The sequence below is a fragment of the Scyliorhinus torazame genome, chromosome 13 (genome assembly GCF_047496885.1).
Source record: "Scyliorhinus torazame isolate Kashiwa2021f chromosome 13, sScyTor2.1, whole genome shotgun sequence".
Taxonomy (NCBI): Eukaryota; Metazoa; Chordata; class Chondrichthyes; order Carcharhiniformes; family Scyliorhinidae; genus Scyliorhinus; species Scyliorhinus torazame.
Window position 1 is genome coordinate 66,424,371 of NC_092719.1, and position 13,818 is coordinate 66,438,188.

Consider the following 13,818-nt stretch of genomic DNA (forward strand, 5'->3'; position numbering starts at 1 on the left):
AATGGCCTCCTACTGTGCTATAAACATGTATGGTTGAGTGTATAAATAACAGTACAGCTGGTGCTAACTTCCAGTGGAATTTAAATCAGATCTGGAATGTAACACAAAGTGCAAGTTGCCTCCCAGCTAACTTTAACTCAATGACTGTCCACAGTCCCTCGCCCCCTATCATAAAACTAACACCTGCTCATGCAGCCTTCCTACGCAAAGTATTCGACATGATAGATCCCAAATAGATCTCCAACCATCCAACTTCTCCTCATAAATCAATGAATGGGAGAAGGGGTCAACTTCACTCACCCCTTTCCACAAGGATATGTCCTCTCAGCCAATGGGATACCCGCGGCGCGGTCACGAGCCGCCCCGGCGCGCGCTAAATGTGGTCACGCGGAGGGCGCGCGCAGTTCGCCAGGTGTTCGGGCGAGAGCGGCAGAGTTAGCAGCCGCAGCCGCCCCGGCTCAGGTAAGACAGCCAAATCTGCATTGCATGCCTGACTACTTTCAGGTGCTGCGTGTCGTTATTGAAATGTGTTGAAACGGTAAGAATATGAAGCCAGCGTGGAAGGAAAAAGCATGTAGGACATTTTCTGCAACTTTTTACCTGAAAGGGAAATGTCTGCACCGTTTATGATTCATCACATCATGCCTTCATTCAGGCTGACTAGTTTTAATAGATGCATACAGCCAGTCATTGGGAGCCCCTGTTGAGACAGGGCAACCTGCAGCCATATAATCGCAGGTTCAAGTCGAAACGTCAGCTTGAGATTTAATGACTTTCATTTTTCTTTTGTAGAGGAGTTTTTTTTTTAAATGCATGTTTCCGTTTTCTTTTCTCCCATAAGCAACTGATTGTTCAAGCACCTGTTGTGGGATCATGTTGATGATACATGTTTTGAAATTGACTACCCTGAGTATGAAATTGGTCAAATGCCTCATGGTGTGATGACTGACATGATGTGGGGATGCTGGCGTTGGACTTGGGTGGGCACAATAAGAAGTCTTACAACATCGGGTTAAAGTCCAACAGGTTTGTTTCAAACACTAGCTTTCGGAGCATTGCCCCTGATGTTTGATACGATGGAAGTCCCAAGTTGGCTTCAAGACCTCAACTAATTTTAATAAAAACCCAGGTGTTGATGGCCTTTATGCCAATAGAGTAAGGGAGATTAGAGAAGAGATTTGTGAGGTAGTGACAATATCATTTGGGTGGGGGTGGGGGGGTGGTGTTGTTAGGCTACTATGCCTGCCCAAATTTTTTAAAAAGGTGGCAAATCTTGTAAACCGAAGTCGATATGGCTCCAGAATTGTAAGACCCCAACTATCAAACTTCTTGGACTGCTTATGGAGGAGAGACCATTCAAGTGCACTGAGATGGTTTGCCTAGATTTCCAAAAGGCACATAATAAAGTTCCACCTGCACGCCTGTTCACACAACAGTAAAATATTTAATTTTAAAAGTGCCAACAGTGCAGGTTTCCCAAAAGCTATGCGTATTTTGAAAAAGGTTTTTCTAGGGTTCTGGATAGCCAGTGTGATTGACAAAGCTTTTGTGGGGAGCAAACCTGCACCAGAAGGACACAGCTGAGCAACATTAAAGAGAGACCCTTGGGGGTTCTAGTGAGGGTGAAGGGGAAGATATTGTGGTGGAGGAGAGCAGCTGGTAGTACTGGCATTGAGTAAGGTGGTAGTATTACAAGCCTATACCAGACCCCAACAGTTGCTAGGAAACTGGACATAAACCCCAATACTTTATTTAATTTGTAAGACGCGTCACTCCAGGAGTTATTCCGTGCACAAATAGAACTATGGTGTATATTAACACAGGATTAAAACAACTTTAACATCATAAATAAAAACTTACAATAACCTATTGAACAATGCTTAACAATGAAATGAAACACAAAATCCTAACTATCTTTTATCTCCACAAGCAAAACCCATCTTGGGTCAAAATCCATTTTTAAATATTAGCAGACCCAGGAGTACTTGCTGTACTATTGAATAAAGTTCCTTTTTAAAAGACTATGGAGAGGGGAAGAAATCAGTTAAGGAAACAGCTGCAGCTTGTCTGTGTCATCCTATTGTTTAACCTGCCAGCCTTTTTAGAAACTGCTCCTGTCCTGTTCACAGGCATATTCACAGGCAATCTTTAGCTGAACTCCAAAACCTGACTCAACACCAATTGCATCAACCGCTGGTTCCTCCCATTGACTACATCACCTTACTAAAGGTAAACACAATGGATACGATTCTACCACTATGATGTGGCCAGTGTTGATCTGGGAACGCTGGGTGCACCATGGGGGAGGCCCAAACTGGACTTGGGTCCAGGTGCAAAACCTCGCTCAAGCACCTGATGTGATCATGCTGGAAATGATCCAGAGAATCCTATTTAAATTGACTATTAGGCTCACTTAAATATGCACAGCCTAGTTGAGGCCACATTCACAGGCTGCACCAGTGAGGCCGAACCCGGGCACCGATTAGTACTGGTCTCCACAAATGGAGACAAGGCGTGATAGCTACTCTGAGGTCTTGGAGACCATTAGAACCCCACAGGTAGTCTGGGACAAGGAAGGGCAGTACCCTGGCTCCCGGGCACCCTGACAGTGTAGAGATGCCTGATTGACACTGCCAGCGGTTGGGGCCTGAGGTGGGCCATGAGGGGGGGGCACGAATGGGCTTCATAAAGGTAGGGGGGGATCCTTAAAGGGGGATGTCTTGAAAGAGAGGGTGGGTGGCCCTGAAGGGCGGGACCTCAGCGACCCTATGGCGGGTGTCCTCACTTGGGGCAGGTGGTAATGCCCATGAATGTGGAGGTGGCACTGCCCGGGGGTAGGGGGCCCACAAGCTCATTGAGAGAGCGGACACCCTTTCATAATGGCACCCTGATCTCTGAGGAGCAAGTCTCAACAGTGAGTTCAGCTCCCCACCGCTGAAAATGTTTAAATGTGGGCTAGACTGGGGAGAAACTCCCCAAGGCTCAGAAAAACAACTTAAATGTTGGTAAACCCAGATCAGGCTCTCGCCCAAAACATCAGCAGGAAACACATCGCCAAACTCTCCCACAATGGCACTTAGTCCTTTTTTGCGTGAACTGTGCACACTCAATGCCTCTAATTATCTACTCCACAATTATATAATTATCTACTCGCCAATTATATAACAAATCCATTAGCCCAACTTTTACAATGTTTTAATTGCACCTCTGCCAAAAAGCCTGACTCTCTGGAAACCAGGATTTTTAAAGACACATTAGTGCAGCAGTCACACACTGACCCCTACTGCACCAGATACATATATTGCAATGTATCTGAAACTTCTATATTCATCACGTGAAGTTCAATTGCAACAGGCGAGGGCTTGCTTTGTGAGGGGGAAACAATTCGTGGAGAACAAGTTATATGATTGTGGTCCGATCGTGGGTAGCTGGGGGTTTTAGAAGTAAGTTCAGGGCCCGAGTGGAAACATTCAGCTCCTCCTTCCCCAAAAGTTTTTATCACTTTCCCAAGGTCCCCTAGACTGGCTGGCCGTGGTTAAAAATAGAACATTCTTAAAATGAAGGCACAGCCTCCTTTTAAAGGCTTTGAATGCCAGATTTGCCTTCTGTAAGTGGATTGCAGACCCGCCACCCAAACATTTTTGTTAAAGCTGGGAGTGGATGGGTTCAAGACCGTTTGGGTTTCTGTTTTTAATATTTGAATTTTTTAACCTCCTCCCTGAACAAAGCCCACCCATATTTTGGGGTTAATTCGGATCTGTGACCTTTTTTGGCAATAAAACATTTGGTTTGGATTTTTAGACCAATGAGGGGAGTGAGCATGGCGATGGATGATTTCCTGCCACATGGTGCCATGCTCGCTTTCTGGTACCATCACCCCCGAGTTATTTTCCTGAGGTGGGATGGATGTGGGTAGGAAGTGGGTAGCAGGTAGCGCAGGTGGTATATGTAGACAATTCAAAGGCCACTATGCCAATTGGAAATTTCTAGTTGGCCGCTAGGCTGTGGGTACATTGTTAGCTGCCCGGAGATGCCCTTATGGTGTCAAACAAGATGCAATGGACGAAGGGGGGGGGGGGGGGGGGAATGCAGCTTTTGAGAATCTCCCTTGTGTCTGGGTTTAGCTACACCCAGAGACAGCCATGTGGAAGAATACAGGAATTACCTTAAAAGTCAGCCTGCTGCTGCTTTAGTGCTGGAAGGCCTCTTATTGGCCCTGACCTTGGGGTCCTGAAACTGCTGGGCAAATCCTGGCTATGGACATTGATTTATTCTCTCCTCAGATATTGTTGAGTGTTTTCAGCATTTAGTTTGTAGCTTCAGTAAATCCCAAGTACAATATTTTGCTTTGTTGAGGAAATGGCATGTAGTGAATCAAATTTAAAGACTTTGCAGATTTATTATACTTGAGATTTAATGGTTTGAAATTGAACTTGGCCAGAAATGCAAAACAGTTGGCATAAAAACAATTTATCAATTTGACTGCGATTGCAACTTCTTGAAAGTTCTGATCCTTTTATTTTAAAAAAAATCTTTTGCTCTATCATATTTCTTCCAGTTGTTACTTTGAAGGTGGGAGAAGTAAGTTTCCTAATTGTATTTTTCTTTGTAGCCTAAAAATCAGAAGCATGCTGATTGATATGGTGGTATCTACTAAATAAGCAATGTTGAGTACCATTTGCAACTTCTCAGATACTGAAGTATTGTGTCTACTTGCGATAAGATCTGCGTAACATTTAATGGAAAATAGCATTCATGGTAGACAATAACCATCTCGGACCAGACTGAATCTAACCATCTACTCTCTACATTCAATGGCATTGTTTTGCTGAGTCCCTACTATCAATGGGTGTTACTGAACTGGACCAGTCATACACTGTATGGCTCAAGAGTTGGTCAGAGCCTAGGAATTCTAAGCTGAGTAACTTATCCCCTTGTATGCATACAAGTCAGGAGTGTGTTGAAATACTCCCACTTCCCTGGATGAGAGCAGCTCCAATAAAACATTCCAGAAGCTTGACACCAACCGGGACAAAACAGCGCACTTGATTTGCATCTTCTGCACCAACTTTAACATTAATTTCCTCCTCCACCAGCGTGCACTGCTACCACTGTGTGCCATGTAGCAGATGCCCCAGATGCATTGGAGCAACTCACCAAGGCTCCTTTGGCAGCACCTTCCAAACCTGTGACATTTATCATCTCTTTTTTAAAAAAAATATTTTATTACAGCATTTATAATATTTAGCACTTTTAAACAAAGATCCAACATACACAAAAAACCCACAATAACATAGCCATACATCTACCATCTCTAAAGACGAGGGCAGCAGATGCATGGGCACTCCTCCACCTCTCCCAAGCTCCACAGAAGCCTGATTTGGAACTATATCGCCGTTCCTTCACTGTAATTGGGTCAAAGCCTTGGAACTCATTTCTTAACAGCAATGTGGGTGTACCTGCACTAGATGGGACTGCAGCACACTAGAAGGTAGTTCACCAGCATCTTCAGGGCAATTAGGAATGGTCAATAAATGCTGGCTTGCCAGCAACATTCACATCCCATGAAATAATTTTTTAAAATATCTTTGCTGTTTTTGTGGGGAGAGCAGAGTCCTGAAATAAATTGCCCTTTTGGACACACAATGCTATTGCCAGCTTGTCAGTAAAACATGGGCTTTGGCTGCAGCAGATTTTCTTTTGAAAGGTTTAGCTATCATAAATTTAAACATGTCCCATTATATTTTTGCTAGATACATCACTATTGTGCAGTGATGGCAGACGTTGAAGAAGTCTTGGAAGAGGTGCAGTAAGTATAACATAACAGTTAGAAAATAGATACAAGTATACTGGGTTTACTTTGTTCATTTGAATATAATTTGCAATTTTTCTCTTGCTAACAGGGAGGAAGTAGAAGGTAAGACATTCATGATGCTACAGAAGATTTTTTAAATTTACTTTGATATTTCAAAGACTGTCAACTTTTTTTTTACAACTTTTTCTTTTCTACAGAGGAAACACCAGCCATAGAAGGTACGAGATATATATTTTCCAACATTTTTTTTTGTTAACAATATTTTGTGATAAAACAAAATGTCTCTACTTGGAGATGGTGTTCATTTAAACTCCCAAGTTATGCAGCATGTTGATTGTGTGGGTGTAAAAGTATTTGGATTAAGCCAGGCGAAATAGATTGCAATTTTTGGACAGCCACTGATGCAAGAGCAATTTGTGATATCTAGTGAACTGCCAGTTCCTGGAGTAATCAATTGGGAAAAAAAGATTACTACTACTTCCACTTTATCAAGCCTCTGTTCAGAGAAGGCAAACTGGACTATGTATTGGGAATTCGCTAACATGTAACCCAGGAGTTTCCATTCTTTTAAACAGATCAGCCATGATCTTAATGAATGGCAGAACAGGCTCGAGGCTCATATGAATTGCTGATGCACTGGCATGTGCACCCAGGGAAAAGGCATGCACTCAGAGCACTAATGTTGAAGCCCTGTCTCCAATTTACATTCAGAATTTGGTGATGGTGTCCCCAACCTGAGCTCCTGTCCACTGAGGGTTTTTGCTGATTGAGCAAACTAATTTAACTTTGTATATCCTTTTGTTTTCTATGGTAACCATTCTTGAGCATGAGAGCCTATTTACCAGTTGGCAAGATTGGTCTCACTGGCACTGAGAGCTGGGAATTCAGGCAGGCCTCCCTTTTACTGGACATTCACTCAATTAGCAGACGGCATGGTTTTTAGGCAACATTTTCGGCCCGCCTGGGATATGCAAAGAGTTTACAAAACTATGTTAACCCAAACTAATTGGTGCCCTTTTCCTGATTTAGACTGAATTAGTCCTGTTTTGTTGAACTTGACTATATTTATTTACGTAAGTTTGTGTATGCGTGAACCTTGAGCAGCCCAAGAAGCATTGGAATTCCTTCTCAATTGTGATATTGCTTTGTAGCATTCCTTGATTCATTACCTTCTTCAGCCCATCTAGCAAATGGCAAGAAACAGCCTTCAGTGCTATTATTTAAAAGGATTCTGGTTAAATTTTTGTGGACCATGAGTGGGCTTTTCTTTTCGGACTTTGTTGGCTGGCCACAGTAGCAGCACTGACTTTTTTCTGAATCAATCTTCATGGTTTAGGAGGTTTCCTATACTTTCAGCACAGTTTTATGTTATGCTGGACCCAGTTGGTACCTGAGGATGAGGAGGAACAGCTTCAAGAAATATATCTGCAAAGACCAGGCCATTCTCCTAAAACATGGTGAAAGAAGGCAGCACAGGGGCCACACACCATACTGGTTTTCAGGCACCACATGTCCTATCTGAGCCTCACTAAGGGATAGTGCATCAGTTTCACAACTGATGTTGTCATTGAGACACGAGCACTAATTGAGGCAGCAAAGTAACAAAGCGCTGGGAATTTTCCAAGGATAACTACCTTTTCACGCTGGCTGTGCTGAATATACAAATGTTAACAGCAAAGAATTCACTCCCTGAATGTGCACAACATGTCCTGCATTATGCATATTTGTGCCTGCTTTCCTGGCAGTAGTTATGATGCTTTTATCCTTCACCAGTCCTTAATCACCCACTCTTCTTCCAGTACAGTGGGTGTCAGGACTGCTTGGCGACAAGGGGTAATCTCAGGGTGTGGCGACTAGGGGATTTTCACAGTAGCTTCATTGCAGTGTTAATGTAAGCCTACTTGTAACAATAATAAAGATTGTTATTGTTATTTAACCCTCTGGCCCATGCCCCCTGTCAGGAACCTGAGCACTGAACTGAGTCAGTGATGACTCTACTGGGGCTCTAAACAAACCATCAGCCTTCTGAAGCAGAACTACAATGATTGTTTTTTTTTTTTTATTGGTTCCTGGGAAATGGGCTATGCCAGCATTTATTTGCCCTTCCTGAATTGCCCTCTAGGGTGATGATGGTGAGCTAATTTGAAACTGCTGTAGTCCACGTGGTGCCGATACGCCCAAGTGCCTGCGCCGGTCTGAAGGTGATCTTCACTACTATCCCAATAGATTCTCTGGGTCTACCTTTGTGCTTCATACTCCCATTATTCTGCACTGTGAAGGGACTAACCCGTAGACCCAGTAGAAGGAAGAAGTGGAGTTGGCAGTAGCAGGATCAGGAATCCGAGTGCCAATGAAGAAGCAGGATTATCACCACCCACCAGCTGCCACATTTTTGTTACCACTATGCAATCCCTAAAGCAAGATCTTCACACCCACATGAATGCCGCCTAAGGGTATGCTTTCTTAGTTATGAAGAATATTTCATGCCAAGAATAACGTAAAGAAAAAGGTTAGCCGCGTTTGATTTATCAGACTTCTATGTCATAGTGAACATTAAGAACCACTTTTTATGCAAAACCTGAGACTAAGTCTCTGCACACGGGACTTAGCGGCAATATTGGTGCGAATTGCACTGAATTGTGCAAGGTTGTAGATTTTTCTTTAGGTACAATCCAATTTTTATGGCTGAACTTAAAAAAAAAACTACTGGGAACCAATGCATTGGATAGTGTTTTAGAATGTATTTTTATTAACGTTTACACTTTAAAAAATGTGTTATATTAAAGAGTGGTGACCTTGAGCAGTTTATTAATACAGGTGTAAATATGTTTTATCCCAAGAATTTTTAATCATTATCTTGAGAATAACGAGATTTTTTTTAAATTAAAGGGTTTTAAAATTGTACAGAATCATTTTGCCAGTTACATTGGATGCATTTAGTCTGTTTCTTGCCAAAAACAATTATCAATGTCTATTATGTTTCCCCCCACCCCCCCCCCCCCCCCACCCCCTTAATTTTAAGAGCCTCCACAAAGTTGCACAAACTGACATTAATTAGCAAAATCTCAGTTTGATTTGGCATGGGAGTGGCACCATGGTATGGATGGGACTAGTTTCTAATTTGTCATGTTTATATCAAAGGACTGCAAAAAGCTGCAGACACTCAGTTTGTGCATAAAATTCCTCCATCTTTAATGGTAGTTGGCCAATTTCAAGCTAAAGGTGCTGAAAAGATCAGCACGGCCTATTGGAAGCCCAATGCTGCAGCCTCTGTCCTGTTGCTCTGATGAGGTGGTTCTTAGGGTGCATGAGGCACCCTCAGTGGGTGACCTCCAAGGAGATGAGATGACATTCTGTTGCCGCTTGCCATTATTTGGGAATGTCTGGAGCCAACAATGGTGCAGAGGGCCTGGGGGAGGAGCATGTGTCTGTCATGCTGAGTTGCTGCATGTACCTGATTCATTTGGTGCCATTGCTGATCTCAGCACTCCCCACAGCTCTACATGAAAACCATAACAATGATGTGATCCTCCTGAAGGCATTTTACACATTCAGGTTTTAAAAGATGGAGGAAATATATGAACACAAAGCTAATATAGCAGCAGTTTTCATTCCTGTTGGTGGTTTTCCTCCATTGGTTGTTGCCCCACTGCAATGTTTGTTTATCTGACTGCTATGGTTGACTGAAGAGTTCTGGTGCCACACGTGAAGACTTCTGCAAGTTGGAGCTGGGATCCTATGTTTTTGGGACATTGCAAGCTGTTTTGGTGACAGATACCTCCTTCCGGTAAGCTGCTTTCTGGGTTGTCCGATCGCTCTGCCCTTCTGTGCAGTTGTTCCCTCCCTGATCTTCCATTACTGGGAGATTAAGAGTACCGGTGCTTCAGGTTCAGTGGAGAAGGGCATGATGCGAGTTAGGAGACTTGCCTCAACAGCAATGCTCAGATCTTTACACTACTTCTGTCATTACAACTGGCTTCCATCGTCAACCTTCATCCCCTTGGTGTCAGGCAGCTAGTCTGGAGAATTTTCTTTCCTTTGCTGTGGAGGAGTGCTTCCGTCTTGACCAGAAACCTTTGAAACAGTCTTGCGGTTTGGGGCTTCAATGCTTTCTCTGTGCCATTGTGAGCATCATTAGGCAGGCCAACATTTATTGCTCATCACTCATTACCTTGAGAAGGTGACTCCTTGACCCCGGTAGTGTAGGTACACCCTCAATACTGTTGGAGAGGGAGCAGTACTTTGACCCAGCAAGTTCAAAGTCAGGATGGTGTGTGGTTTGGAAGGACCTTGGATGTGGTGGTGCTCCGATGCATCAGAAGGCATAGGTTTGGAAGGTGCTGGTGATCGAGCCTTGGTGAGTTACTGCAGTGAATCTTGCCATTGTCACTGAGCTGGTAATGGAAGGAGGTGGTGAATGTTTATGGTGGTGGGTTGGGATATGGATTTTCCTGGATGGTGATAAGCTTCTTGTGTTGGACCTATACTCGTCCCCATGCAGATGTGAATATTTCATCACAATCCTGACTTCAGCCTTGTAAATGGTGGACAGGCTTTAGGGGAGGCAGGAAGATGCACCAGTGTGTTAAGAGTTTAAGAATTACAAACTGCCTTTAAATGACATTGTTTGTCGCCACCCCCACAATTATACAGTTTGCCAGTGAACAGCACAAGAAGCATCAACAGCTCACCAAGTTTAATCAAATCGTGTACAGGCACAAAAGGTTTTGCCTTTTCTAGGTGATTGATGCATTGGGCAATTGTGCCATCACAGGCCAGGTACTAATTTTGAGGTTTATCTGACCTTCCAAGCACCTGGGTTGACTAGCTGATTCATTGATGGCATTGCATGAATTTCTGCACAAAATCAAAATGTGGTTGCTGTTCAACTTTCTATTTAAAACTTTTCTCATAGATGAAGAAGAAGTAAAGGAAGATGTCAAATTGGAAGAAGGTAATATTGCTGTCTACGTTCTTGGGGTCACCATCTATGTCTGTTCTACTTTATAAGGTCAACTTTCTCATGGGTACTTCCTGTGCAGGACCTTATCCACCAGGAACATTGGGCTCAGGTTGGTGGATTTTAAAAATTGGTTCTCACCAACACCACTTGGTTCAGTTGGTGGCAACCTTTACTCAAACCTTATGCAGAAATGGGTATTGTATTTTCAGATGTGATCTCTGACAGATACAGCATTAAATGAGGGTCTTTGTCAGCCTTTTCCTATAGTATGTTCAAGGCCCCATGGCTGCCAGTGACCTCCTCATCTGCAGTTGGTCATGTCAAGGAGGGGGCACATCAGGAGATCCTTAGCAGGCCAGGGATCGTGGGACCTCAGACCACCAGAGGACGCCTGCCAAAGTCTGCACAGTCAACACGGCATAGCAGTCGGCAGGCTGCCTCCACCTGTACTGCAAATGTCGCACTGGCACCTAGACATATAAATAGGAACATTTAAATTATAAGACATAATGAAAGCACACTGGTAACATGGACGTACACTCGATACGTGTAGATTTGAAATTTGCAAATAATATGTTCCCTTTCACTGTTTTGGCAGTCTCCTGGATTCCATGTTGCTTCAGTAGTTGCAGGCATTAGTCTGGAACCGGGCCCCCCTCTCTGATTGGATTCTGATAACTTCCCTTATATTTAACTGTCCCATATTATCAACATAGTGATTAATCATGCACATGTGGGATTATTGAGTAGGGCAGCACGGTAGCATAGTGATTAGCACAGTTGCTTCATGCTCCAGGGTCCCAGGTTCGATTCCCAGCTTGGGTCACTGTCTGTGCAGAGTCTGCACGTTCACCCCGTGTGTGCGTGGGTTTCCTCCAGATGCTCCGGTTTCCTCCCACAGTCCAAAGATGTATGGGTTAGGTGGATTGGCCATGCTAAATTACCCCTTGGTGTCCAAAAAAGGTTAAGTGGGATTCCTGGGTTACGGGGATAGGGTGGGCTTGGGTAGGGTGCTCTTTCTAAGGGCCGTGCAGTCTCGATGGGCCAAATGGCCTCCTTCAGCACTGTCAATTCTATGCTGAATGTCAGTTGTCTGACCACGAGTCATGCAAACCATTACTTGCAGCTCACCATTTTGTGATCTCTGAAAATGCGTTAATTGAGATCATCTGCTGCTGTGAGATGTGGGTAGATGGAGAGTTGAATCTGCAGTGTCAAATAACATTGTAGATGCTGCTGTTTCAAGGCTGAGAAGAGCTCTGCACTGGGACCTGCCCAATCATCTTTGTGGGGGTGGAAGGGGACATTTCCACTGTTTTCTCGCCCAAGGAGCGAATTTCAAAAGGATGAGGTTTAATGTAACATTACACATGAATTTCAAAAAGTTGAGATATGGAGGAAAACAACTGGTGTGGGTGGGTTGGGGGGGAAGGAAGCGATGCCAAATTTTGCAACGGGTAATTAATAAAGATGACCATCTAGCTGGTGCTCGGGCTGTTCATTTGCCGTCTTCCACGGGTAGCGTGTGTTTAGGGGGTTAGGTGGTGAGGCTGAGTAAGAATTCTCGGACTGGGGAGTGAGCCAGACTTGTTTCCTCTGTCTGTCTCGCAGACGCTCGTGCTCTATTTTTCCTCTGCATAGTCTCCACACTGGTGTATGCTGCATCTCCAGTCACACTGTTCCCTCCTTCAACTTCACTTGCACATCTTACTGGCATAAACAGTGGCCCTGGGGCCCACCTAAAATGACTTTCCAAGCTACATCTGGACAGTGTGTTGGACAAGCCTGCTCTTCACAGTTGGCTCAACAGTAGAAAACTAGAGGATGATGGAGGTTGCTCCAGATGTCTGGAGGAAGCTGTGGTGGGCACATTCAGTCGTGAATGGCTCCCTTGGTGATTTGTAATTTTGAGCTAACAGAAAGGAAGGAGGCAGCAGGCATGTTACCCTAGGCTACAAGAGGGATTTGAGTGTCAGAATTTAGTGGCTTCAGGCAACTACACAGCCCTCTGTCAGAATTCACAAGGTGATTTGTTCGACCTGCTGGTCTCCTTGTCAAAACGTGGCTGTAGACTTCACAAAGGGCTTGCAGCCAATGTGCATTGGGCATCACTGAAGGATCAGGTTTTGGTGTTCAAGGGAAGAGTGGGTAAAACTGGTCTGCTGCAAACTGAGGCTATACATGGTGAAGCATCAGAAGCTCGGGATCCCTGAAGCAAAGAAGTTGACAATGGCTGGGGTGTCCACAATGATGGGTCACAGTCACTAATGCTAAGGCCACCTGGGAATGAGACTTGTGGGGGATCTCTGCCATTGGAGCACCTTGAGCAGCTGTACCTCAGCAACACATGGTGGTGAGGCACTTGATGTGTGAATTACAAAGTTACCTCAAAGTCTCGGCATGATAAAGATATCAAAGGATCTGGATTTATGCTAGTGGTGACCCAGAGACAAAAGTGCTCTCATCCTGCATGGAGCGGTAATTTTGAGCCTAATTGTGTTCTGCTGCTCCTGCCTGTATACCATCTATCTGGTACTGCCTCAAAGAGCTCTTTGCCCGCTTTGCCATTTGGACAGATCATGGCTGATCAAACATGTTCCCCATATCCTTTGCTAATGATTTCTGTCTTGAACATACACAAGGTCAAAAATTGATCTTTCACAGCCCTCTGGAGTAGACCATTCAAAAGGTTAACCACCCTCCGTGAAGGAATTTCCTCTTGGCTCAGTTCTAAATGCGCTGTTGCTTTATTCTGAGACTTGAGCTCTGGGGCCAAAGGGCTGACTAGGGAGAGAGAGAGAGGATACGGAAAGTGTCCAACATTGCCATAGTTTGCTGACAGTTGTGCCGCTGGCCGGGGGGCTTCTGCCAGGGTCTTGTGGGGGGGGGGGGGGGGCGGCAGGAGGTGGGCTGTGGGATCGGGGTGGACAGGCAGAACACCATTGCTGCAGCCTGCAAGGCAGCCATGCAACTGCGCACAGCACTGTCTGTCTACTGTGAACTTGGGTCCATGGGTGATATGGGTGTCCTTGCAGGCCAC

At 44.5% G+C, this 13,818-nt stretch overlaps 1 protein-coding gene across 3 annotated transcripts in view; it reads left to right on the forward strand.

Annotated features, from left to right (window-relative positions):
• Window positions 1-258: 258 nt before the first annotated feature.
• The window catches only part of LOC140388082 (troponin T, slow skeletal muscle-like), a 66,583-nt gene continuing 53,023 nt past the window's right edge, over window positions 259-13,818 (forward strand). For 2 of the 3 annotated variants that reach the window (XM_072471702.1, XM_072471703.1), the window contains exons 1-5: window positions 259-462; window positions 5,754-5,809; window positions 5,904-5,917; window positions 6,013-6,033; window positions 10,731-10,769. In XM_072471702.1, the coding sequence (XP_072327803.1) occupies window positions 274-462; window positions 5,754-5,809; window positions 5,904-5,917; window positions 6,013-6,033; window positions 10,731-10,769 (319 nt within the window). In that variant the 5' untranslated portion in view covers window positions 259-273. Of the gene's footprint in view, window positions 463-2,132; window positions 2,230-5,753; window positions 5,810-5,903; window positions 5,918-6,012; window positions 6,034-10,730; window positions 10,770-13,818 lie in introns of those variants that run through there. The other variant, XM_072471704.1, reaches the window with a different exon arrangement.